This window comes from Drosophila ficusphila, unplaced genomic scaffold (genome assembly GCF_018152265.1).
Source record: "Drosophila ficusphila isolate 14025-0441.05 unplaced genomic scaffold, ASM1815226v1 contig_855, whole genome shotgun sequence".
In the NCBI taxonomy this organism is placed as follows: domain Eukaryota; kingdom Metazoa; phylum Arthropoda; class Insecta; order Diptera; family Drosophilidae; genus Drosophila; species Drosophila ficusphila.
In genome coordinates this window covers 1,518,328-1,544,341 of record NW_025064807.1, presented here as the reverse complement: position 1 = coordinate 1,544,341, position 26,014 = coordinate 1,518,328, and the positions used below count along the sequence as shown (strand labels likewise).

At 39.8% G+C, this 26,014-nt stretch overlaps 5 protein-coding genes across 7 annotated transcripts; 3 read left to right on the top strand and 2 right to left on the bottom strand.

The window, feature by feature from the left end:
- Positions 1 to 166: 166 nt before the first annotated feature.
- LOC108100090 (MPN domain-containing protein CG4751) lies at positions 167 to 5,845 on the top strand. Its single transcript, XM_017203832.2, has 6 exons — positions 167 to 601; positions 663 to 1,020; positions 1,076 to 1,163; positions 1,402 to 1,571; positions 1,636 to 1,884; positions 2,202 to 5,845. The coding sequence occupies exons 1-6, from the start codon at positions 275 to 277 to the stop codon at positions 5,252 to 5,254; spliced, it is 4,245 nt and encodes a 1,414-aa protein (XP_017059321.1). The 5' UTR covers positions 167 to 274; the 3' UTR covers positions 5,255 to 5,845.
- A 411-nt stretch (positions 5,846 to 6,256) lies between these two features.
- On the top strand, positions 6,257 to 8,986 carry LOC108100084 (homogentisate 1,2-dioxygenase). 2 transcript variants are annotated; one of them, XR_001771969.1, is made up of 9 exons: positions 6,257 to 6,317; positions 7,054 to 7,323; positions 7,385 to 7,571; positions 7,639 to 7,759; positions 7,838 to 7,968; positions 8,032 to 8,313; positions 8,378 to 8,559; positions 8,623 to 8,806; positions 8,882 to 8,986. XR_001771969.1 is itself a non-coding variant. In XM_017203827.2 (8 exons), exons 1-8 carry the CDS (start codon positions 6,303 to 6,305, stop codon positions 8,746 to 8,748), a joined length of 1,314 nt encoding a protein of 437 aa, XP_017059316.1. In that variant the 5' UTR covers positions 6,257 to 6,302; the 3' UTR covers positions 8,749 to 8,811. The 2 variants fall into 2 exon arrangements, 1 of the variants encoding a protein (XP_017059316.1); XM_017203827.2 differs by lacking the exon at positions 8,882 to 8,986 and having other exon boundaries at positions 8,623 to 8,811.
- A 95-nt stretch (positions 8,987 to 9,081) lies between these two features.
- LOC108100083 (guanylate cyclase 32E) lies at positions 9,082 to 23,376 on the bottom strand. 2 transcript variants are annotated; one of them, XM_017203825.2, is made up of 23 exons: positions 23,218 to 23,376; positions 15,483 to 15,616; positions 15,286 to 15,397; positions 14,377 to 14,451; positions 14,211 to 14,318; positions 14,036 to 14,159; positions 13,617 to 13,766; positions 13,436 to 13,544; positions 12,973 to 13,057; positions 12,722 to 12,874; positions 12,460 to 12,612; positions 12,218 to 12,399; positions 12,054 to 12,162; positions 11,895 to 11,961; positions 11,705 to 11,802; positions 11,339 to 11,649; positions 11,008 to 11,177; positions 10,755 to 10,944; positions 10,398 to 10,538; positions 10,146 to 10,338; positions 9,879 to 10,085; positions 9,595 to 9,753; positions 9,082 to 9,542 (listed from the first exon to the last, which is right to left on the bottom strand). In XM_017203825.2, exons 1-23 carry the CDS (start codon positions 23,374 to 23,376, stop codon positions 9,171 to 9,173), a joined length of 3,561 nt encoding a protein of 1,186 aa, XP_017059314.2. In that variant the 3' UTR covers positions 9,082 to 9,170. The 2 variants fall into 2 exon arrangements, with proteins under 2 accessions (XP_017059314.2, XP_017059315.2); XM_017203826.2 differs by lacking the exon at positions 13,436 to 13,544 and having other exon boundaries at positions 13,613 to 13,766.
- On the bottom strand, positions 16,202 to 17,042 carry LOC108100086. The gene has a single exon (XM_017203829.2). It carries the CDS (start codon positions 16,991 to 16,993, stop codon positions 16,358 to 16,360), a length of 636 nt encoding a protein of 211 aa, XP_017059318.1. The 5' UTR covers positions 16,994 to 17,042; the 3' UTR covers positions 16,202 to 16,357.
- LOC108100087 lies at positions 19,044 to 19,915 on the top strand. Its single transcript, XM_017203830.2, has one exon. It carries the CDS (start codon positions 19,112 to 19,114, stop codon positions 19,733 to 19,735), a length of 624 nt encoding a protein of 207 aa, XP_017059319.1. The 5' UTR covers positions 19,044 to 19,111; the 3' UTR covers positions 19,736 to 19,915.
- Positions 23,377 to 26,014: the final 2,638 nt, after the last annotated feature.

Sequence of the window (26,014 nt, the reverse complement as noted above, 5' to 3'; positions counted from 1 at the left end):
GTATCGTTCTTATCGTAGAAACACACCCAACTAACCTAGCGAGTACATCAATCCTACTCAGCTAGGACACCCTCCACTTTCACCAAAAAAGTGTGACCACTGGTTGGGGATTTTTAAACGCCTTATTTTCCGGCCGCATTTCGCCAAACGTTTAGGCATTCTGCGTAGAAAAAGCCGCGACCTTACTGCATCCATCAGTTTTTTTTGTCGCAAAACTTAAGTATCTTGAAAGTAATAAATCTGTGGAACTGCACAAAAATCGCGACTTGAACGCATGGAGAACGGAGTGGAACACGGTGTGGACGAGGCGGGCGAGAACCAGGTGGTGAGCAGCTCGGACGGCGAGGGCGACTGTGATGGTGAGGGGGAAGTGGAGAGGGAGGTGCTGCAGCCGCCGCCGCCGCAAATAACAAATAGTGATTGTGCTGGAGAGGGAACGGGGGAGGGAGAGGGTCCACTGGCAACAACGGAAGCTATGGACGCCACTCCCGAATCCGGCGTACCACCTGCAGAAGGAGGAGCACCTGCCGCCATCCTGGAGGACAACCTGTGCGACAAGGATGGGGATAGCGATGCTGCCGACGAAGACAACGATGATGAGGTGAGCATGCTGAGACTCTACTAGTGTATGGCATCCCAATAATCCCTGTTTATTCCCCAAGACCAAGGAGAACTACGAGGGCTTCAATGGAACCGGACGCACCGTCACCCTGCAAACACTGATGGCTGCCAATGTCCTGCAACCGGGACTGGGGCTCATGACCATTGAGTATTTGGGCCAGAAGTTTGTCGGAGACCTGCTGGCCGATGGCAAGATCAAATCCCATGAGACTGAGACCATATTCCTGACACCCAGCGCTTGGGCCATGCACTGCAAACGGATCATCAATCCGGAGAAGAAGAGCGGCTGCGGCTGGGCCTCGGTGAAGTACAAGGGCAAAAAACTGGACGCGTACAAGAACACCTATCTGCGCAAGTGCGCCCTGCAGAAGGAAACGCCGCTCGATGATTGTGACCTGGGTATGTAAAGAACAATCCAATTTTGTAATCCTTGCTAATTCCATTGAATCCGCAGATACCGAAAGGAAGTCGGACTCACCGGAGATTGTCGTTAAACGAACTGTTTTCGCACACAACACCGTAGCGAATCGCAATGTTGTTCAGTAAGTAAACCAAGTGCAAGGGAAATTAAAAGGGAGGGTGGTTTTTGAGACGTATTATAGAAAGGTCTTTGGTTTTGTCATACTTCAATCAACTTTGTCATACCATTTGTCACAATTTGCCCAAGTAGTGTAAGGAATGCGTTTGTGGAATAAAAACTTGTATAGAGTAATAGTAGTTTAATAGTTGAGTTATTAAGTATTATTAACAGATTATTTCTTAATGCATTCTAACCCACAGCGACGCCAATATGCTCATTGAATCGGTGCCGTTTACATCGGTGGGCAAGCTGCAGCCCTTTCTCATCACAGTTAACTCCTCCGCGCTTCTGCTGGCGGACTTCCATTGCCATTTGACGGTGCGCGAGGTGTGCGGCTATTTGGGGGGCACCTGGGACATGAACACACACAGTGAGTCCGGCTCTGTTTGCGACTTCCTCTGCCCAAGAATTCTCTACATCTCTGCTCATTTCAGCTCTGTCCATCACCAAGACATATCCTTGCCGTAACACACGCTTCGATCGACAGCGAGCCGGCGAAGTGGAGCGCGACATCCAGAAGATGATGATCCAGGACCAACTGCTCTTGGTTGGCTGGTATCACTCGCATCCCAAGTTCCAGGCGGAACCCACACTGCGGGACTGCGACTCGCAGTTGGACTATCAGATTCGAATGCGCGGTGCTAGCGATCTCACCTATACGCCATGTGTCTCCCTTATCATATGTAAGTATTATTTAGTTGGTTGTTTTTGATTTCAAACGAGTTGGAGATAAATAAGTCCTTTTTTGTCCCAATAAACACAATCTATTTTTACAAATAGCAACTGAGATTGTTAATATATGCTGTAGTTTGCCAGGTTTAAAAATGTTATAATCCAAAAATGAATTTCTAAATTAAATTTTTTGAGATTGATAATTTAAATACGACAATTTAAAATTTTACTCTAGAGAAATAAATAATTGTGTAAAATTGCGAAAGGGTAAAGAAAGTTTTTTAATAAAATTTCGCAACTTAAACTGAAACGATTTATTTTTTTGCAGCTCCTTATTATGATGAGAATCCCACGCTGGAGTCGGTGGTCAAGTGCATTTGGATTGTGCCGCCCAACGAGAACAAGCAATCAATGGAGTACGGAAGGCCAATGCTGATGCAGTACTCGGTGCTGCCGGACAAGGAGATTCCCGAGGAGGTGCGCTCCGAGATCCAGCTGTGCGTGGACTACTACTCGCAGTACCGGGGAGAGGTGGTCAAGTTCCGGAACATTTACAACAACGACGTGACCTACAACGAGAAGCTGAAGAACACGCTCTACCCGAAGTTCCCCTCCAAGCAGAGCGACAAGGCGCTGTGGAACTGGATATGCGCAGTGCTCGATTGCGAGCAGGAAGACGACTTCATTCCACCCAAGACCATCAAGATCATCGACAACGACGAACTGGAGGTGAAGGAGGAGGACAAGCCAGTTGCTCTGATGGATCTTAGCAACGATGTGAAAATCACGGCACCCAAGGAGGAACTGTTCAGTGAGTCAATAACCGCATTGGAGGAGAGTGCACGCAAGACAGAGGAGGAGGCCAACGCGCAGGCGGAGCAGAAGGCCAGCGAAGTGAAGGTGATGTCGCTGCAGGAGCAGCTCTGCATGCCCTCCGGACTAAATATGAACCCGGTGCGAATGCTTTCCCCGCTGGCCACACCCAATCCCACGAGTCATCCGTCGGTGCTGCCCAATTTGGTGCCTCCAACCTTGCCGGCAGCCGCCACCCAGTTGCTTCCACCGCAGATGCCCGCGGCAACGGCACCTCCAGCCATCCCACCAGTTGCGACGACTTCGGCGCTGTCCTCCGCATTGAGTGCCTCGCCCAGGGACAGCCCCATCACCATCCAGTCGAACTCCGCCAGTCCGGCCAAGTTCGAGGTTCCGGTGAGGGCGTCGCCATCGCCGGCCAAATCAGACACCTCGTCGCATGCCTCCACCTCCCGCACCCGCAACTCACCGGCTCCCAGTCCGGGAAAGTTCAGCGTGAGCGACATTGCCCGGAACAGTCCCAGCATCACGCCCAACAAGTACGAGGCGGCTGCAGCTGCTCTGGTGCCTCCAGCGGCCGCTTGTCTGCCCACGGCCAACGATCTGATGGCCGCCAGTTTGGCCCAACTGGCCGGGCAACTTCCTCCGAACTTCCTTCAAGGCGATCTGGCTGCACTCTTCCAGCAGCAGCGCAAGGACTACGGCAGCTCCTCGCTCAATCAGCTGGCGGCGGCGGCAGCCAAGGTGGGTGGCTCCAAGCAGGGCAACGCCACTGCTGCCGCCGGCCTGACTGATCCCAATGTGGCGGCAGCCGTGGCTGCCTACTCGAACAGCTTCAACTTGCCGCTGCCCACGGGAGTGGGAATCGGAGGAGGAGGTGGTGGTGGTGGCAACAGCAATACGCACAGCAGCGGCAAGTCCAAGTCGGAACGGTCGTCGAAGTCCTCGTCCTCTTCTTCCTCCTCGAACTCCAGCTCAACCTCCAATTCGTATAAAACGAAGCTGATGAAGGAGCTGGACGAACTGAAAAACGATCCGCTCAAGATGAGCGAGCTCATCCGTTCGCCGGAATACGCAGCACTGCTCCTCCAGCAGGCCGAAGCCCTGGGAGCCACTACATTGGGAACCCTCGGCTTTGGATCGGACTACAGCTATTTGACGGGAGCAGGATTAGGAGTGCCCGCCGGTAATGCTTTGACTGGCGGTCAACCCTCGAACTCTTCATCCGGCAAGTCGTCGAAATCTTCGCCAGCGGCCGCAGCAGCGGCTGCTCTCAGTGCCGACTACAACAACCTAATCCAGGCATCGAAGCTGCTCGGCTACGATTCCTACATGCAGCAGAGTAAGCAGAGCAACGACTTGAACGCGTTCCTGCAACAGCAAATGGCAGCTGTGGCCGCCGCCTCGATTCCTCCGCCGCCGCAGGCTGCCTCGGGTGGTGGTTCCAACAGCAGTTCATCCAAGAAGCAGCAGCAGCAGTTGCAGCATCAGCAACAGCAGCAGCAGCAGCAGCAGCAACAGCAGCAGGCGGCTGCCCAGGCGGACTACACGGCCCTCTTGCAGACCTACACCAAGTTGTTCGATCCCAACAATCAGTTCGCAGCGGCCATGTCCTCCAACAAGCACATGGCTGGAGCCCACAACGAGCTCTCCGCCCTGCTCTCCTCGGGAGTGGGCGTGGCCGGAGGTGCAGGCGGCGGAGGATCGAAGCAGAAGCAGAAGGACATACAGAGCGATATGCTGAACCAGCTGCTGCAACTGGAGAAACAGGATTCGGAGATCAAGGCGCTGTTGTATCGCCAGAACAAAGCTGCGGCCGATTTGGACGCCCTGTTTGCCACGCCCTCGGGCGCGGTGGTGGGCGCTGGCTCCTCAGCGAATGCCATGAAGTCGGGCAGCTCCTCGGGCAACGCTGGGGTGTCCGGCATGTCATCACCCTCTTCCCTGTCCAACCAAGCTGCCTACTACAATGCGTTGGCGCAGGAAAAGATGCAGGACTATGCCGCCTTCTTCCAGCAACAGCACGGCAAATACGGCATACCCGATCCCCTGTCCAAGACCACACTGGCGGCCAACAACATGTTCATGTCGCCATCGGCTCTGTTTAAGATCCAGCAGGAATCGCTGTCGGCCATGATGATGAAGCCGCCCAAGTCGACGACGCCCTCATCGGCGCGCACCCGTGAATCCTCGGCTTCGCCGGCTCTGGAACGACTGACGCCCACCAAGTCTGCCAACAGTGGAGGAGGTGGCGGCGGGGGCAGCAACTCGAACTCCGCCGGCAAGTACAACTTCAGTGCCGTGGACCTGGCCATCTCGAGCGTGCCCTCGAACACACCATCGCCGGCGCCCTCCGACGGGAGCAGCAGTTCATCGCACCGACGACCTTCGCCGGACTTAAGTCGCCTCTACGGAGAGCTCGCGCCACCAGGATCACTGCTCGGCAGCGGTGGAGTGCCCAAGAAGCGCATGGAGTTCGCCTCGGTGGCTGACTTGGCTGCACCGCCACCGGCCAAGATGCCCAAGAACAGCATGGGCGATGATATCCTGAACCTGTCGCACGACTAGGATGTCTGAACTGGAATCCTTGCCAGCGCAATCGCAGACGCAGTATTTCCCCAACAGTATCTATTCCCATACGTAAAGCATCCATTAACGTACCAGTGTCCGTCATTTTAATCGCCCAATCAGTATCTTTCGGGAGAAATATTTTACCTTATTCTTACTTTATTTTATTTTATTTTATTTTATTTTATACCTTACTTAAGTTTACTTCTTGCTAAGTGTAAAGTTCATAGATCAGAAATATGAATCTGATTGCCAGCTGTTTTTGTAATCAATTATATTTTAAAACCTATCTTTTGGATTATTTCTACAACGCAGATATGCCGTGCATATCTCAATCGAAACAATCATCATGATCCGTAAAGATTTCGCCAGTCCTACGAGTGAATCTCCGCTTTTACTCACCTCAAGAGCGCTGTATGTCCTTGAACGTTTAATTTAATGTACTCGTACTAATTTAGGTTTAACTACCGCGTAAAAGTACTTTAAGTATTTTAAAACACAGACAGCGCACACATCAACTGTATTGTATTGCCTACCGTATTAACTATAACTTTGAATCTTTGCCGCAATAAATTAAACGACTAGTTACTTAGTTTACAAAGGTCGGTGTTTTCTTGTTTTGGTTGTCGGATGCATTCTTATACAGATTTCTATGGATGGAGTAAACAAATTAAAAACAATAATAATTAGGAATACTGAGATACTTTTCATATCTCAATTGGTGTACCTACTCTCTTTATTTTTTTATCTGGGGAATATGTAAACCTGTAAAACCGCTATGCTAAGCAAATCAGATTTTCTGTGGTGCGCTTAGTTGGTAACAAAATCAAAACAATCCGCACGCATCAACAACTGGAGGCAGGTGTTTACCTCTCATATCATTCGGCACATTTTAGGGGACTGGCCTTTTCTCGGCGACTAGTTTCTCCGGCCAGTATTCAAAACACCCGGTGGAGAACCAGTGGCCTGACTGGATCGAGCATATATAAATGGGCTCGACTATCAGCGGCGAACTTCAGTGATAATTTTAACCGCCAGAGGATCACACATGTCGCAATATAAGGTAACCCTTCTGCAAAAATGTGTTTTAGTGAATTAAATCGAGGTATCTAAAAGGATTTATAATGGCAGCAAACCTACTGAAGCTATAAAATATCCTTAACTGTTAAATATGCAAAAGAGACAAGTGGCATAGTGCAAATGGAAGGTTTTATAATGGCAACAAACTATATTGAAGATACAAGCAAAATCGATGACAACAAATTGCAAAATATGAGAGTGGTATAGTGTAAAGGAAAAAATGGTTTTATTTGTGCTCTATAAAAGTAGAAACTTAAACAACGAAAAGTGAAATAAATACTAAGTGAAATAAATACTTAAACAATTTTCTTTAAAATAATTTTGTAATGATATCCTAATATCCTAATATTTTTTAGACCCAAGTTGGTCGGGTTACGTTCACGCTCGGTTTTATCTTAAATTCTTGTCTTTGAATATAAAAAAACAAGTGGAATTATTTAATAGTCTTGTACCGGTTTATTAGGTTCAAGGTTTGTTGTTATTTAGATAAAGACTAAAGTTCTTATTTATTAAAATTTGCTATCTGCTTTCTAGGTCAAAAATCTTTTATCCAGTGTTTGCTTGAATAAAACTTATCAGATAGCGAAGTTCTTGAAAGAATAATAATGTTAAAATTTTAATGTTTAGGTAATGAAAACTTAATGGCAGCTTAACATTTTTAAAAATTATTCTAAAGCTCAATTCATATATGTGTAATGCCGGTATCTTAATTTTTTTAGTACCTGTCTGGCTTTGGGTCCCACTTTTCATCCGAGGATGAGCGGTATCCCAACTCCCTGCCAGTTGGACAGAACTCACCTCAGGTTTGTCCCTATAAGTTGTATGCGGAACAGCTTTCGGGAAGTGCCTTCACAGCTCCGAGGACCGAGAATGTGCGAACCTGGCTCTACAGGAAGTTACCTTCTGCTGTGCACCTTCCATTCCAACCCTTCAAGGGGGCCAAGTACTTTAGACAAAACTGGGATGAACAGCCACCGAACCCAAATCAGGTGAATATTATGTTACAGTATCAATATGAAACAGAATTTTATCGATTTAATTTGTGATCAGCTTCGGTGGAAACCCTTTGATCTGCCACCAAAGGATGGAAAACCAGTAGACTTTGTGGAAGGTTTGCATACGGTTTGTGGTGCCGGAGATCCCAGATCTCGTCATGGTCTTGCCATACACATCTACTCCTGCGACATATCCATGGATAACTCGGCTTTCTACAATAGTGATGGCGATTTCTTGATTGGTAAGAATTATTCCTATAATACAGTAACTATTTTTAATACTCAATGAATGTTTATATTTATAATCAGTTCCCCAGCAAGGAATATTGGATATAAAAACGGAGTTTGGAAGAATGACCGTGGCTCCCAACGAAATTTGCGTTATACCTCAAGGCATTCGGTTTGCTATTAATGTGAATTCTCCCTCCAGGTCAGTATAATATTCATTTAATATCTGCTCATTTAAATTAGCAAAATCGCCTGCTTATATTAATTATATTCTGTTAAGGGGTTACATCCTGGAAGTTTATGATGGCCACTTCGTTTTACCGGATTTGGGTCCCATTGGTGCTAATGGCTTGGCCAATCCCAGAGACTTTGAAACTCCTGTGGCCTGGTTCGATGATCAAGACGTTAAAGGTAAATATTACTAACTATTAATTATAAAATTAAATTTTAATAATAATAAACTATTTTGCGAAGATTTTCAGGCTATTTCTAAATTCCAAGGAAGCCTCTTTGTGGCCAAACAAAATCATACTGTATTCGATGTGGTGGCTTGGCATGGAAACTACGTGCCCTTTAAGTACGATCTTTCCAAGTTTATGGTGATCAACTCGGTGAGCTTTGATCATTGTGATCCGAGTATTTTTACCGTACTCACCTGTCCGAGCTTGAGGGCTGGAACAGCCATAGCCGACTTTGTGATCTTCCCACCACGTTGGTCTGTACAGGAGCACACTTTCCGGCCACCTTATTACCATAGTAAGTTTATTTCTTAGCTATATTATTATTTCTTTTACTTAAAATGAATAATGTATTCCTTTAGGAAACTGCATGAGTGAGTTCATGGGCCTGATCCTGGGCAAATACGAGGCCAAGGAGGATGGCTTTGCTGCTGGAGGGGCAACTCTCCATTCGATTATGACCCCTCATGGTCCAGATGTAAAGTGTTTTGAGGGTGCCTCCAATGCTAAATTGGTCCCAGAACGAGTGGCTGAAGGAACTCAGGTAATTTGAAAGCTAAGAAATCTTTTATATCGCTAACGAACTCTAACTCCTCCATCTTCAAAGGCCTTTATGTTTGAGTCTTCCCTGAGTTTGGCTGTGACCAAATGGGGCGAGGAAACCTGCCAGAAACTAGATGCAGCTTACTACGAATGCTGGCAGAACTTGAAAAACAATTTCCAAAAAACTTAAAATTTAAAGTAAACATAGACAAAAGGTCGACATAATAAACGCAGAATTTATTTCACAAGTAAATATATTTGGAAGATTATTTATTTGCCACACCCACAAAAATTGTAATGACAAACTAAATTTTATATTAAAGGTGGACATATCTTAATAACTGGACGGACATATTTTAATTTTCCTTTTAAAATATTGTATAAATAAAAAATACGTTGTAAATACAGATTTTTAAAATGTTTGTAAATATAAGCTTCAGCATTTCTAAACATATTTACATAAAAATTTAGGTAGGTCATTAGAATTTAAGCAAGTGCGGCATTCTCTACAATATGTAAACATTATTGGACGTCAATGCATAATTCTAGTTTAATAATCACTACATCTCAAACGTAACTATGAAGAATCTTACATTTAATATAATTGAATACTTATAGTCTAAATGTTATGCTTGGAGCGGATCGAGGACTTCGATTGTTGAACACTTGGCTGCTGTTCAAGCGACAGACACATAATTGATTGCAGTTGACCTGCGTGGGCTCACTAATTTTCGGAAATTCCGGGGTGCCATGGGCAACATTATCATCCGATCGCCGGCTATATAAACACTTGGTGTCACAATTGCAGGATCCCAATTTGTAGTTCTTCGGAGCTTGGTTGCAATATTGGTATACAGAGTGATCAATAATTTCCCTTCCCACGGAGCAATAACTATCCAACGCATCCACTGTGCTAATGAGATCCGGAGTTAGTTCGGATTGTTGACGTTTTGTCAGCCAATAGGTTCTCATGTCGCCCTTGCCCTGAAGGTTAAGGTTTTAATATAATTTTCTCAAAATATTAGGTTTTTATTACCTTAATGCTGGTCATTCCTCTTTCGATGCAGACATAGCCACCAAATAACTGCAGCAGTTGGTAGGTGACCTCGGATATGTGGATTTTCATGGAATCGCCAGTGCTTTCCATCCTAGAAGCTGTGTTGACAGTGTCCCCGAAAAGACAATACCTGGGCATCTAATATACACAAAAAAAAATCTAAATTAACTTAACTATTGGAGATTATAATACATTTTGCACTAAGAATATATAAGAATACATCCATTACTTATTTAAGTAAATAAATCCATTATTTGCCATACCTTCTGACCCACAACTCCAGCTGCACAAGGACCCGAGTGAACTCCAATGCGTAGCTTCACTGTCTCGGTGGGCTTGTGTCGTATTTTCAGATTTCCCACCGTTTCCAAGAGATGAAGAGCCAAGGAGGCGATTTCTCCTGCATGGCGATTCCCGTTTTTCAATGGCAATCCGGATACAACCATATAAGCATCTCCAATTGTTTCAACCTGAGAAGAAAAACCATCCAATTACATTTTCACAACATTTTGTTAGTACCTTAAGCTAACCTTATAGACATCGTAGTTGGATATAATTGAATCGCAGCAGGTATACCAATCGTTCAGCATTTCCACCACTTCAAATGGAGTGCTAGTGGTGCAGAGTTCGGTAAATCCCACAATATCACTGAATAATATTGTCACACAATCGAAACATTCCGCCTCTACAGGATCTCCTCGTTTTAAAAGCTCAGCTACAGGTCTTTAAGAAATAGGAACTCATATGTTTTTATTAGTTTTAAAATAAATTTAACATTTTACCTAGGCAGCATCTGATATAAAAGCATGTCGGTTTTCTTTTTCTCTTCGTATAGTAAATTAGTTCGTTCTTGAACTAAACCTTCAAGGTTGTAAGCATATTTCTCCATTATCAAGAGCATATTGTCAAATATGTTGGGTTTTCTGTATTGAATTGAGTATGGGTATATATTAAATAAATATATTTTAAATTATTAAACACATTTTGATCCTAAAATATAATGCCGGAAAATATTTCAAATTCTTACAAATGCACTTGTAAAAAAAACGAAATAAAATATGTTTAGTTTGAAAATTAATTTTGGTAAAATAATATTCTCCTGATATTCTTTATTGTTTTCAAAAACGAATATTACTCACAAGCCAGCTTGAAGTTCCTTTAGATGTATGCGAACTAGTCTGATATCGGGCCTATTCTCCGGATCTTCGTCCCAGCATTGACACAGACATTTACGGATATAGTCGGGAATGTCCAAATGAGTGTGCGTCAGAGCCGGTCGAAAAACGCCGTGCTGCAGCAGCTCTGGGCACTTGACAAACTGAATAATTTCTACAGAGTAAATAAATTATTGTTTAGTAATTGGTTGCTAATTGCCCAAGTAACGGGACCCACCCTCTTTTGAGTAGGCGGTGTCCCCCCAAGGACCTTTGCGGCCAATCATCTCGTAGAGGAGAATCCCGAAGGAGTAGACATCCCCCTTCTGGGATCCGCGTGCAGGACGAAAGGCATCCCTTAAAAGCTCCGGCGCCATGCAGATAGCACGTTTCACTTCCAATTCACTCCTGCAAACGTCATCAAAATAGAGAAATTATTTATTATTGCGATGTAAACTTGTTTATATTTTTGCAAGGATTTTCTAACATTTTCCCTTTTGTTGACTCTATAAAAATAAAATCATTTGGGATAGCTTTTGTAAAAAAAATTATTCAGTAAATTAAATTACTTGTTGGGCTCCTCTTGTCCAGATTTTAATTCGTGGAGTCCAAAGTCAGAGATTTGGCAAACCCAACGGGAGTCAATGAGACAATTGCTGGATCGCAGGTTTCCATGAGATATAATTTCCGAGTCGTGCAGATATATCATTCCTTTTAGGATATCGGAAACCAATGAGGAGATAAACATGTGGTCCAAATGCAAATCATCGTTGGCCAACACATCCTCCAAACTTCCTCGTGCACAATAAGTAGTAAAGATTATCACTGATCCATGATCGGTTGAGGCTCCAATAAAATTAATGATGTTTTCATGTCGCACCTTAAAAATACTCTTTTGAGTAAAGATAACATAGATATAGATTATTTTGATCTACCTCTCGCATGAGTTTTAGTTCCTTGCGAATCGATCGGGTGATATCCACGCTTTTCTTGTGAATCTTTTTCATGGCCACAATACTGCCACGAAAAAGAGCTGCTCGATAAGAAAATATTATATTAATTAAAATATTTTACTATAATGAAAACGTAATATTATAATTATCCAATTTAGTCATTTTAACTTACCTATATTTGTGAAGGACCTTTTGCTGGGTTCACCAACTACCAAAATGCTTTGACGGCAGATTTGAAACTGTAATTAGGAGTGATTTTCATATTTATAATATCTGTTGTCTAAACTTGTCACAAAAGTATTTTTTTTAATTCTTATAAAGGGATACATACTATATTCTTATTACTGGGGTTGTTGTACTCTCCCATATTAATAACGGTAACTTCCTTCATATCAACCTTCCACAAAAGTCCTGCCAGAGTTTGTTCATAGCGATAGTGCCTAAAAAATTTAAATTAATTAAAATAATAGATAGAGTAAGGTATATTATGTATACTTAATCAGCAGACCAATGGCCACCAAAACGACGAGGGCACTTAATGGACCAGAAACCAAATACCGCCAGTCAAGTTTTTTCCGAGGACACAATTCGCCATGAAAACCACACAGAGGTTCTGCAAGCGGAGGACGCCCATTTAACCACTGAATAGGTCTATCATTTTTTATGTAGCGGAATTCCTAAAGAAAATAGGATTTATATATGTAGCATAGTTAAATATATGTCTATAAAGATCTAACCGGTATTAAGGAGTTCTTGTCGTAGGCAAAAAACCCAACTGGTTGCATGGACATTTTTGCGAGAGATCCCAATGAGGTTCCACTGCCCAAATCATTTTGCAGAGTTATGACTGTGTAATTTCCCTCAGCATCGCCATTCGAATCGATATAGACCTTTAAAAATCAAAAATCACATTTCAGGTTGTAAGAAGTACAATAACTAATTTAATAAAATTAAAATATAATTTCAACCAGGTTCAAATTCGTTTTAAATTATACTCACATCAAATCCCTGTATTGAATGATATGACCTATTAAAAATGTGACTCATTACTAAGTTCCCATCGTATATGTCACCGCCTAGTTTTAGAACTTCTGAGATGGCCCGAACATATATCATAACACTATCGTAGAGATGTAGACCATATATGGGAACCTTTTCAATAAAAGATTAAGGAAAATATATATAAAAATTTACAGAAACCATTTATTAAAAAAAACAAAGACCACTTATATAATCTCACATTTTCCTACCGATATGTTGTCGAACACGCGTTGATGATATGGCACCAGAAATGGGGTTTTTCGAGCATAGTCTTTTATTTTTGAACAAATATCGCTGTAAGCATAAATAAACTGAGTTAAAATGTATAGTTTAAAAGATTTATTTCGCATGCAAATGGTTAACGTGAACTTATTCAAAGATTTTAAGGATAAACCAAAGTAAAAATATATTTTTTCAGGAAGTTCCTAATGTTTTCCAAACTTGGCTTTTGAATTTAAAAACATAAAATTGAGTTTGAATTCTTTGGAAATCCGACATCTTTATATCTCCTTAATAAACTTTAACTCCATGCTTGATAATAGCTACTACTTTTACCAAAAGAAAAAGCCCAAGTGATCTTGGAAAAACATCAGCTTAAAGATCAATTAACGATTGTTAGAAAGACGCAACAAAAATACGCACAGTTAGATAACTAAGAGTCAGATAAATTACCGAATATGGGGGTTTTGTGGATATGTCATGCTTATTTTTATAACTGAACGAAATGAGATTTTGTCCAGTGATTTGCTCTTTTCTTTTCTAATATAAGGATCTAAATAATCTGGAAAAGATGGTGCATGCATTAGAACTCTATCCGCACGATCCGGGCCGCCGATCCGCACAATCCACTTACTACGTTCCATAATGTTAACCCTCCGGTTGGAGTCGTAGATCTCGTCGTCCACGGAAACCACGATGTAGTCCCCGCTCTCGAGAAGCCGTCGATTCTGGAGGCCCCGAACGAAGTCCACCATTGCAATGTGCTCCCCAATGAATACATATACTGTTTGGGTATAACATTAGAAAAATATCGATAAATATTGCAAAGTGCAAGTCAAAAATAAAATTAAATAAAATAGAGCACTGGGAGCCAGTAGTATTTTATTTTAGGCAATTTAGTTTAATGTCAATTTTTTATACGCAACTATTATACATATATTTTTGAATAATAAAATAATGAATATTTTCTATACAAATTTAAGCTTGTTAACTCTATTTTATTTTAACAATAAAACGTACTGTGTATTAAAAACATGTTAAACGAATTCTTACTTCGAGTTGTTGAATAAGTTTCCTCAATAATTTTATCAATCTGCGAAAGGGTTTTGGTGGTCGGAATGTAGTCGGAAATGTATTTGAAGTGGGTGATGGTAAAATTTCTTGCCTCCGCCAATTCCTATTCCGCATAATTGTTAATCAGCAAGGATAATGAGGGCATTACACTCACCTGAATGGCACGAGCAACATCTGAACCCCAAATGGGTTTTGAGCTAACCACTATGGCGAATTTGTTCCAGTGAAAGGCGTTCAGAAGGCTTATTACACTTTTGGAAACCTTGAAAAATGTGAGATAATTTAATAAACAAAGCACAGTGTATAGTTATAGAAATTACCTTGGAGGCTGGAGCCAAAGTTCTTGCAAAAGTATGAAAAGTACTTTTGTTTGAGACTATTGAATCGGAGCATTTCTGCAGAGGACACAAGAAAATATTGTTTAAAAAGTTAATTCAATTTCTTATTGAAAATTAATTTTGTGTTTCTTATTTGTCGATTTCATATGCGTCTATAGTACTTTCACAAGCAATTGCCAAAGTAAACGAGAATAGATGTCAACTTGGCAGTGTAGTTTTAAAGTTCTTTGAAAAGACTCAAGACTGTTTATGACGTCTATATGTGCTTGACTTGAACATAAGTTTTTAAGTGTCGATTGGCCATTTTGTGGCGTTTTCTTATTACGGCAACGGGCAAATAATCGTGAATCATATTACTCAGGCTGAGTTATCTCAGCAACCTGTGGCAAAACAGGCAGTCTTTTGTTGAATGTAATGCTTTAAATTCCTTAAGAAATTGTAGAAATAGGTTTAAAGAGATTTCTAATTTAAGCTCCCCAATTAAAATTCCTTATATTCGCATGCGAGATATTAAGAAAACGATCTAATTTAATATCTGAATTAATTGTTGTGCAAATGTTTTGCTTTTCATATTTTTTAATCACCTTTGTTTTTGTTAAGCCAAATGCCACCTTTTCAAAAATGGTACAACGAAAACAAAGTACACATCAACCGAGCAATTAAGTTTTAAGCTTTATATCTCAATAAGTCTGTTATATTGGCCTTTTCTGTTTCTGCCACCAAAGCTTAGAGCACATTTTATGGTGAAGGCAAAATAAATTGTGAAACAATCCCCACGGCAGAAGCAATCTCCGTAACCTCTGACAAAACAGACTCGCTTATGCGAAAGCCAGGTATTCAATTCTTGAACTGAAGACTGGGTGACCCAGATTCGAGTAATGGGCTACTCACAAAGGAGAGCATCGGGGTGTTCCAGGCGGAAGCCAATAGGGCCTCCGTGGTGCAGCTCTCGTCTGGGCCAATAAATGCTGTCACGCCAGTTTCCCGCATTTGAGTCATCGCCCTGGAAACAGAATAACCAGAATTGGCCAATTTACCCAGGCGGGAATGCCGAAGTTATTTAATTTTGAGATAATTGAGTGATTTACCTTAAAGGCTTCACGCGGTAGGCGCTCATTTTGTGGCCAATGTCCACCGGCTTAAAGGCCAACTTCTTTCCGGGCAAAAGATTTGGGTTTTTGTTCACATCCTCGATGGCCAGTGGTAGTCCGCCCAGAGTCACCTGATATAAAGTAAGCAAATTAGAGGTCTGCGATGGGTAGTGGATAATTAAGGTGAAAACAAGTATCTCGAAAGTGCTTTTCATTGTGCGATGCACTTAATTTATGCATGTTGTTCCAGCGGTAAAGGACCCAAGCAAAACATAGTAACGCAATTCAAAACAACTAACATTTACACATGGCTTCATCCTTGAGGCTGGCGGCTGATTTAGGAATCTCTCAGGAATTTTTAATAAAAATGCAAGGAAAATTCTTGGCATTCTGTGGAACACTTGAGAACTAATTAGAATAGTAGCATTTTATGTTCACACTGTATAATGGCAGGTAAATATTATGAGTCAACTTTTCATGTTTTCATTTTAGTAACATTATTTAATTGCACCTGTGCACAGAAGGTGTTGTTTATAGAGGACATTAATTACATTCATTGCTGAAAAAAAAACAATTGTCAAGGAAACAAGCAGCAAGGTAAAATAAAACTATAATAAGCTTCAAGGGGAGATTTCTCCATATTAACTTTTCTAAACTCGAATTTCATTAAAAAATGCATTGGTTATGAAAAAATAAAATAAACACTTGTACTTCAATTTATGTTAAGACTGTACATAAAATTTCAAATTCTTAAGATTTGGACTGAATATACAATTTAGAGAATTAGTTGATAGGTATTCCCATTCAAGAATCAAAATGAATCTTAATAATTTAGATGCTCGGAATCATAATGAATCATAATAATTTAGTTGTTATGTTCCCTCATGCGTTCCCACTATCATCTCGAAGCCGAGCAGAGCGTTGATTCCTTGGGCGTAGGCGTTTAGTTCGTGGTTCCTGTTCCGAATGTACCGGGCTCCCTGCATCCGGAGGTTGAGCCTCACTGCCGCCACAAAGGAGGCGATGGCCAGGATCATCTGGTAGTTCCAGAACAGGACGGCCACGGTGGCGAAGAGCAGGAAGTGGTCCGCCCCGAGGCAGGATTCCTTCCTCAGGCACTCCCACAGGTGCAAGGGGAAGAGCGCGAGTCCCTGGAGCACCTTCATGCACCACGGCAGCAGCATCACGGGACTGCTCCTCTGCCACACGGACAGACCGGAGCTGCGGAGTCTGCAGAGGAATCCCCCGGGGGATCCCTTGGTGCGAAGGTAGATCAAGCCGTACCCGTAGAACAGGGCACCCATGGCAAACACGGAGTACAGAGGACTGCAGGCCAAGTCACTTGGCTTGGCCACCAGGTAAACTCGGGTTACGGATCGCTGGAGCTCCGCGGATTTTTCGACCTGAATTTTAACCTCTAGCATCGACAGCATTAAAGTCATCTGCATCACGCTGAAAATACAAAGGCAGCGGTTCGAACGTATAAAGCTGCGGATACGTTCACGCATTTTGTCAGCGACCAAAATAAATAAAAAATATTTTTTTTGAGGGGTTTAATCTGGACAGTTATCGGAACTGTTCCTTAAATAAAAAAATTGCTAGTGAAAAAAACGCAGCTTTACAAATTTTAAACCAAGTACAACCAATTTCATGATAGCGAACTTTAAGTCAGAAAAAAATTCGATTTGTCCCAGGAAGAATAATTGTAATTCAGATTTATTTCCCAAAACATTCCGCCAACGCAGTAAACGATCTAATGATTTAACTTAAATAATTATTTATGGTGATTAAGTCAATTAAAATGCATAATATCTTTGCGGAGAATGCCTGAAAATTTTAATCGAATCAAAATGAATTGTTTTCGGCATTGTGATAGCCTTTCATTGATTGGCTACTCAAGATTGCTGTTTGAGGCAATTATAAATATCTCAAGAGTAATTAACGTCGAAGGTAATTGAAATAAATTCGTTTTCCGAAACACAACTATGATATCTTTAAAAAGATGCAAAAAACAGGTCAAAGGAGGAAAAAATGGTCCTAAAAGGTCTCATAATTTCTTATTAAAAACAATTCAAGAGAATAAAAACCGAATGATTTCCCTCTTTTTGTTATATAAACAGACTCGCGTATGGTTGTCAAAATCCTTATTGCGAATTTTGCGTAGGCAGGAAATGTTGTAGACACTTAAGTCAACAATTTTGAAAATCACGGTGGAATTTTTATAGGAAGCTTTAAAAGTAAACGTAATATTGATTATTGTAGTCCATAAGTTGAAGGCTTCTTGTGCGTGTAAATCGAACCTGCTACAAATTTGTGAGATATTATTTTCATACTGACCAAATAAAAATAAACGTTTTTATTAAACGTTCCATTTTGAAATATTTACATTCTTTTAACATTCCTATTGTGTGTTTAATGCGACTTCATTAACCTTCATTATCAGAAATTAATCTCAATTAATGTTATTAATTGCCAATTACGAAATACATTGTAGTTTCATCTTATGAAAATGTGCACAGCCAATGGTTATTTAAATTTTTGAAGTGAAACTAGGGGGCCAGTTTCCTATTTTTATATAACAAAAAACAATAAAGTAAGTGAAGTAAGTGTATAAACAAACGCCTATTATAGTAAAGACCACATTCCTTTGAGATGAGTTTTAAGATTGTGTATTATTAAGATCAATGTATTTCAAGAGGTACTTTATGAATTAACCTAAGTGTTTTTATTTCTTGCAAATTACATTTCATTCATCAAGAAATCGGTTAAGTACTTATTTCCATTAGCAAGCACAGAAAGTAATTAATCAACAGCTACTGTAATTAAAGCTTCCTCCCACACTTTCCCTTTAAAAATGGTTGATATAAGTGCCTTCCACATTTTCTGCCTACGCAAAATTCTCAGTATGTATTTTGATATCCATATACGGAAGTCTCTTAATAGCAACAAGTACGAAAATCCTTGGAGCTCTTTACTCTTGGGTGGATTTTAATTATAAAAAACAATAGGTGCTCTTTACTCATTTTTCATTTGTTTGTTAAGAAACAAGCCCAAAGTACTCCATTTTCCTCTTTACCAAATTTTGTGTACTTGTAATTCTTATGATGGAATGGGGTTACAACATGTTTTCATTTACCTTGCAATTTTATTATTATTCTTTGGTAAATCACAACTGCAGTCAACCAAGCATAATTTGTCAAATGACAAACCCATTTTTGACACCATAAATGTTTAATTAATTTTGATAGAAATTGTTGGGCAATGGCCACAATTTTAGTCTTGATTTTGATTGGCATAATTATCAAAAATGAAATACAACCATTATACAAACTGTTTTAATGGATTAGGGTTTCAAAGGGAAACCATTTGGCTGACACGGGGATGAGTGAATATGTTTTCAAACTCCATACATTATTAAAACGTATTTTGAAATATAGTTTACATGCCTTTGTGGTTTATTCGCCATTATGCAAAATGTAGGTGTGAAAAATGTTTTGTTCGAAGTTTTCACCGCTTTTATTTTATCATCACCAGGCGGTGGTGCTTTAGTTCAAGGAACCGTTTCGATACCTGTCCGGATTAAGCCCCTCAAAAAAATTCATATTTTTATTTTGGTCGCTGATAAAATGCGTGAACGTATTCGCAGCTTTATACGTTCGAACCGCTGCCTTTGTATTTTTAGCGTGATGCAGATGACTTTAATGCTGTCGATGCTTGAGGTTAAAATTCAGGTTGAAAAATCCGCGGAGCTCCAGCGATCCGTAACCCGAGTTTACCTGGTGGCCAAGCCAAGGGACTTGGCCTGCAGTCCTCTGTATTCCGTGTTTGCCATGGGTGCCCTGTTCTACGGGTACGGACTGATCTACCTTCGCACCAAGGGATCCCCCGGGGGATTCCTCTCCAGACTCCGCAGCTCCGGTCTGTCCGTGTGGCAGAGGAGCAGTCCCGTGATGCTGCTGCCGTGGTGCATGAAGGTGCTCCAGGGACTCGCGCTCTTCCCCTTGCACCTGTGGGAGTGCCTGAGGAAGGAATCCTGCCTCGGGGCGGACCACTTCCTGCTCTTCGCCATCGTGGCCGTTCTGTTTTGGAACTACCAGATGGTCCTGGCCATCGCCTCCTTTGTGGCGGCAGTGGGGCTCAACCTCCGGATGCAGGGAGCCCGGTACATTCGGAACAGGAACCACGAACTAAGGGCCTACGCCCAAGGAATCAACGCTCTGCTCGGCTTCGAAATGATAGTGAACGCGTGATTGGATTTAGGCTGCATGTATGTATATACTCGTTAGTTCACAAAATTGTAATCTCTCTTACGAAGCTTCCTAAAATTTGTATAAAAATGGAATCCTAATTTAAAAGAATCATTTCATGAATTTATGTATATTTGATCTATAGTAAAAATCTGAATTTATTTATACATTTTGAAATGGCAATGATTCCTACATGATTTTTCTTAGCAAGAAGATAAATAATTATGAATACCTACTGATTAAAACCGATACCATGAAAGCCATTGGCTTTTATTAAAACTCGCAGCTTAAATGATATTTTGATCTTAATAAATAATGGTCAAGAGATTTATGCCACTAAAAGTCATAAGTCATCGCATTTTGCAGAAAATGTATTGTGTTGCCTTCTCTTAATTGTTATTCTCGGAAGTTTAATTTTTCCCCATAGCCTCATTTTACACCTGCTTTATTTTCGTTCGGGGAATTTAAAACGACGAAAGGTACGCATTCCCAAGAAATGTCTATATTTATCCTCTGGAAAGTAATTAAATGTTTTTGTTTGAATTGTTATGACAAATGGTAAAAGTATGTAAAGATTGCAGTTGACCGGAAAAGTTTTAACAATTTTATTTAAGATACGATTGAAACAGAAATTCTTTTCAGCAATCCTAAAACATTAAAAAAACGAAAATTACTACATTCTTGTAACATCCCTATATTGTATTTATAGTTGCCTTTATTAGCTATCATTATCAGTTATCTGTCTCATTAAGTGAAGCTAATTACCAATTACGGAATACATTGTAGTTGCGTCTTTTGAAAATGTGTACTTCCAAGACTTTGTTAAAAGTTTCGAAATAAAATTACTCTCCTGCCCTTTTTTAATATAAGGGAAAAAATTACCAAGGAAGTATGTATATAAATTAAGGGTGCAGCTGTCATAGTAACCTCCAAAAGTTGTTGAAGTTTAAGCTGCCAGATTAAAGCAATTAAAGAAGGCATGTGAGCATAAAACCATTTTTAAATATTCCCTGCTTAAATGTGGCTTTGGAAAATTAACTTCACCAAAATTGAAGAAGTATTGGTTGCTATAGTTCCTCGAATTTAAAGCATCGGCTTTGGAATATTCCAGTAGAAAAGATTACAGATACAGCTTATCAAAATTAATTACTGTTTAAACTGCGCCAAGTAACGAGTACTTAATAAACACACTATATTATTGACTTCTGTAGTTGATAATATGAAGTCGGAATATTCCGGCAGCTAAATTTACACAGATTTTGAAGTAAGTAATTTCTAGGTTACCTATGACATTTACTTAGGCTTTCAATACACTTAAAAAATTATTACTTTTGTTTTTAATTTTAATTATAATTAATTATATAAACTTAAAGTGGGTGAATCCGCAACGTGAATGAAAGAAGAAAACAAAAGAAAATCTTGACTTAGAATTTCTTAGAAGTAATCGCTGCTTAAACTGTGTCAAAAAAGTTTTTTTGTGCACACGCGACAATATTGTGTTCTTTAAGTTTAAAAGTTAAAGGTGGCTCTAATGAAGGTGAAACAAGAAGTTGTAGTGTTTTAATTAAAGTTCCTTTAATTAAAGTGCATTTCCTTTTACTTTCTAAAAAGAAATAAGAGGAGTTGCTTTACCTTGCTTTTCTTTAACAGCGGCTTTAGAAAATACCTGAGCGTCAACGTAAATATTTGAAGTACATTTTTATTTAGTTATTGAATTTTAAAAGATTTTCGGGACTTTGACTAAATAAAAATATTTTTGAAGAAGCACAGCGTTTGTCGTTTTTAATTTCATTAAAGTCAATTAAATCAGGCATAAAATGGCCCTATGGGGATAAATAAAACTTACGAGGATACAAAAGGAGAACATATTATTAATTTATAACGTTGACTTATTGCCACTATGCGTGATAAATAAATAAAATATCAGTTGCCGTTGTCGATTTTATTATATTTATCTGCTCTTGCAATCGAAATATTACGAAAGAAAGTTGCGTTAAGAAAAACCAATAGCTTTGAATAAATATAGTATCAGATTTAATTGAAACCAAAGTCCATATTTATTTATCTATTCGCACAAACAAATCATTGAGGAACCCTTGTCAGCTTACATAAAACTGAATATATTTCTATGATCCGCATTTACTTACGAAAGAAAATGAGAAGGGACGAAAAAAGATGTGAATCGTTGGCTTTAGCCAATTTATGAAGCTCAAAAGGACTCGTGATGGATTTGCTTTTAAGCTTTCTATTTCGTTAGGCAGTCAGTCAGATAAACGAGAACCATACGCACACTATTAGACGTATTGTTCGTTTTTTTCCGGGTTCCAATTAAATTCGGAATAAAGGACACAGCTTTTATTGGATTACTAGGCTATCAATAGGAAATAAAAAAATGCATTTATCTCCATTATTTTCCTAGCACAGGTCCGATGACCGCTGTCAATCCTCTTTGAAAAAACATCAGCAAATCAATGCAAAATAAAAAAAAATACTTTGAAGTATGAGAAACCCTTACCTGAAATAACATTGCATTGTTTAATACGTAGTCTAAAGTGTTTTTCTTTTTATAGATTTAATAAATATTTTAAATGGATTTAAATAGCATATTTTTAATCATGTTATAAAATGTAGTTAATTTCATGTAACCTCTTTTTCACTTAAAAAGAAAATATTTGAAACATCAAAATACATTTTCTGTTGCGATTTTGTTTAATCGGTTCGTAATATATTAATTACCTATTATTTTAATGATTTATCATATGTGATAATTTCTTCAATAAATCGATCAGCAATTAAACATAACCACCATTGTTAGGGTATTATCGACAAATGCCTCAAGGGACGCACGATGTGTTTGATTGGGGCAACACAAAAGTCCCTTCAATCACTGCGATGAGCCATAAATTTCGTGATATTTTTGGGACATAATGTGTTGACTTGTGCTCCAAAATGAGATTGGCATTTGAATTGCAAATTTGACAGGTTGATATTTTATGCATGCACATACACAATTAGTACCGGTAGCATTTACAATTATTTTTCGATAATTTCTTGATAATTTTAAGTCCCGAGGGGGTGAAGAACCAAATATAACTTGTGTTTATCTTTTTTTAATTCGTGGAAATTATACATTCAACATATCATTTAAATGCGAACTGTGAATTTTGCCACGACATCCGCAGTTTTTAGATTTAATTTAAAATTATTAAAAAGTAGAAATTATGTTTCTACTTTTATGATTGAAAAAATGTATTTTTATATTGGGGTAATTAAATGACTTTTATATTAAAACAAAAAGTTCGTTCTAAGAGTTTTTTTTAAGATTTTAATGTTCATTTTTTATCACAAACTAACCCTTAATTTTCGACTGTAATGTAAAAGTAGGGACACAATGAACTGTATGACTTTTAAATAAAACTCGTAAAATTGTTTAAAATGTTATGAGAAAAGTGAAATATTTTACGGCCCCTGATCCGGTTACTTACCCGCATCTGGGAGTATTCCGCGAGGAATCCGATATTTATTGTGTCCGATAGACGGCGCGTGGAGGCAGCCGCTCCGGAGGCCATGGGATTGCTCCGCTGACAGTTGAGAAGGACGAAGATGCAGGAGAATGCAGCGGTGGAGGCGGAAAAGCCTGGCATTCTCGACGGCAATAAAGTTTTATTTTCCACGAAACTGACACCGGGACACAAGCACTGACGATTTGACAAGCCGACTTTGGAGCACTTAATGGTCAGGGATTTTCACATGGTCTGCTGCACTGGCGACCGACAGTCATTTGTTTGACCAAATCCTTTGTCCTTAATACCTGATCCCAACAGGTGTTCGTATTACTCCGTTTGAAATTCAACTTGTTGCTCGGATTCTCCGTATTCCGTTCCGGCAAGTTAACACGCCCGTAGTCCTTAAACAACTGCGTTTCGTTTCGCCAGTGGTCCTGCTTTTATAGCCTTCGTGATTCGTGTCCTTCGGCGGGATTCGTTTCGGTTCCGGATCGGGAAAAGGGGAGCTGTTTTGGGTAGTTTTGGGGATGTGGGGGAGCAGAATGGACGCGCCAAAATTAAGTGGTCTATGAATGACAAAATCATCGGAGCCCGGGGATCAAAAGCGGAACAAGTGGACACAAGTGTCCCGGGGCCTTTCCTCCTCCAGCTGCTGGTCAGTTGGACAGGATGTCGAGGACTTTTGTTTATTTGTTCCTGGCAGCTTCCTTGGCAGCCAAAAATCATTCGTTGTAAATTTAGAGTGACCCCAAACGATGACTTGTCTGAATCTCAGCCTCGGACTCCCAGTTTTTCGGGTCACGTCAAGTGGTTTATCTTTCCTGCCGTCGAGCACATTATTTTTCTGTTCCTGATTCTCATCATTGAAGCAATTTAGCTTCGCAAACGGCAATAATACTTCCCCATACATTCTGTCTGACAGTCAATTATGGGTAAAAACTTTTGTTTTTGTCTTGTCAGATTGTGTAACCGGCTTAAGGGTTTTTAGAACTAATGATCCAGGAGCATTCCAATAGATCAAGGAGCTTAATTTTGTTTATATTTAGATGCCTTTGATTCGAAAAGGGTTTGTTTGTTGTTCCGTGTTTGTAAATACGTAACGAAACTTGACAAAAAGATTGCCTTTAAAACTTAAATCGACATATTTAATAGTTGAACTGGTTTGGTTTGTTTATCCGTCATTGAATTTTTATAATAATTATTTGCTTTTGCATCACACTTAATGCAATAAAAGGGACACCCTTTATCAAATGCGATGCAGAATTTCAAGTTCAAGGACAGCGAAATTTAAATTTCATTGGCGATTTTAAAGCTTCTTAACATAATCCGAATTTGGCTAACCACTAGAGGTATATTTAGGACTTTTAACCAAAATCCAAACGCAAATTTGCAGGGTGTTTTACTGAAAAGTGTGGCAATTCAAAGTTGCTTACCTCTTAGCATTAATTGCGTTGTACAATTACATATATCCATGCGCTTGAGTTTCTAATTAAATTGCCTCGGGCTTCTCAAATGGCATCACATAACTTATTACGAATGAAATTCACATTTGCTTAGCACCTGTCTGGGCTTTTGTTTTCAATTGCTTCGTGAAAGGTAATTTGCAACTGAATACCGATGCACATTCCAAGAAACTCAATAGCCCACAGTGCGTATCAGTCTAATGTGGCTAATAAGGTTTAACTGACAAATTCTATCACACCTAATATAATGTCCATAAATAGAAATACAATTTGACAAAGGGTTTTATGTGTGAAACGTTCAAGTTCAGTTGTCAACTGTATCAACAATATTTTATCACTTATACACTTTCATTGGAATACGTGGCTATCCATTTGGTCTAGAATGTTGTAAAAGGCCAAGTTCAATTTCAATGGTAGCTTTCAATTTAATTCGAGTTGAGCCGACACGTAAGCTGATTGAAATGAAAATTTAATTTAAGCTTTCGACGAGGGACTCCTGTTCCTCGTTGGCAATGGCTGGTTACTCCTTACTCCTTTGTATTCTGTCCAGAAATGGTTGACAATGGGTCCATGACGATTCACATTACCCTTTGAGCTGGCGAGCTGGATTGCATATGACAATACAAAATTGCCGGCGCGTTTTCGCTTCCTCTGAATAATAAATTATGCATCGACAGAAGAAGGCTCCTTTCAGCTGAAATGCAGCCAGGACATGCGGAAATGAGTCCTGCATTCGCCGACTTAAATGAATATATTTACCTCACTTAAGATGTCATTTCGCAGTTATTTATTTGCGTAATTATTTATTAAAGCCATGTCCGCTTTAACATTAAAATCATTTCGAAATTCGTATTTCTTTACTGAATTTGATGTCCGCTTTAAAATAAAATCGTTTCATATTTGTCACGAATTTCTCTTTGCAATAAGAAAAAGTAAAAGAAATGCCTTTAAACACATTTGTGAATAACTTTTTCAACCCCTTGGGAATTGATTTTGCTGAAAAATTTGTATGCAAAATTTATATATACACTACATTGTACGAATAATAAATCTGTCTATTGAGAACAGAAAAATTCTTTTCCATCGGGCAATCATAGTGTAGCAAATTTCAAGCTCTTTGTTATAAAAAAACCTGGAATTCAAATTGAGATGCTGAATATTTAAGGCGACGACATGACTGGCGAAACTTTTTGGCAAAACTGCTCGGCAAACAATTAAAACAAGCACTAAAGCAATAAAGAAGCATAACTTCCGTTTCTTGATCCCCTAACTCAGTTGATTTTGTTATTCCTCAGGCTGCAACTACCAATACA

Coding starts and splice junctions, on each gene's coding strand:
- LOC108100090 (XM_017203832.2), top strand. CDS start 275: ATGGAGAACGGAGTGGAACACGGTGTGGACGAGGCGGGCGAGAACCAG. Junction 602..662: donor ACGAAGACAACGATGATGAG/GTGAGCATGCTG, acceptor TTATTCCCCAAG/ACCAAGGAGAACTACGAGGG. Junction 1,572..1,635: donor CTGGGACATGAACACACACA/GTGAGTCCGGCT, acceptor TGCTCATTTCAG/CTCTGTCCATCACCAAGACA.
- LOC108100084 (XM_017203827.2), top strand. Junction 7,572..7,638: donor TGATGGCGATTTCTTGATTG/GTAAGAATTATT, acceptor ATTTATAATCAG/TTCCCCAGCAAGGAATATTG. Junction 7,969..8,031: donor CGATGATCAAGACGTTAAAG/GTAAATATTACT, acceptor TATTTTGCGAAG/ATTTTCAGGCTATTTCTAAA.
- LOC108100086 (XM_017203829.2), bottom strand. CDS start 16,993: ATGCGTGAACGTATCCGCAGCTTTATACGTTCGAACCGCTGCCTTTGT.
- LOC108100087 (XM_017203830.2), top strand. CDS start 19,112: ATGCGTGAACGTATTCGCAGCTTTATACGTTCGAACCGCTGCCTTTGT.
- LOC108100083 (XM_017203825.2), bottom strand. CDS start 23,376: ATGCCAGGCTTTTCCGCCTCCACCGCTGCATTCTCCTGCATCTTCGTC. Junction 14,160..14,210: donor ATGTTGCTCGTGCCATTCAG/GTGAGTGTAATG, acceptor TATGCGGAATAG/GAATTGGCGGAGGCAAGAAA. Junction 12,163..12,217: donor GCCATTGGTCTGCTGATTAA/GTATACATAATA, acceptor TAAATTTTTTAG/GCACTATCGCTATGAACAAA.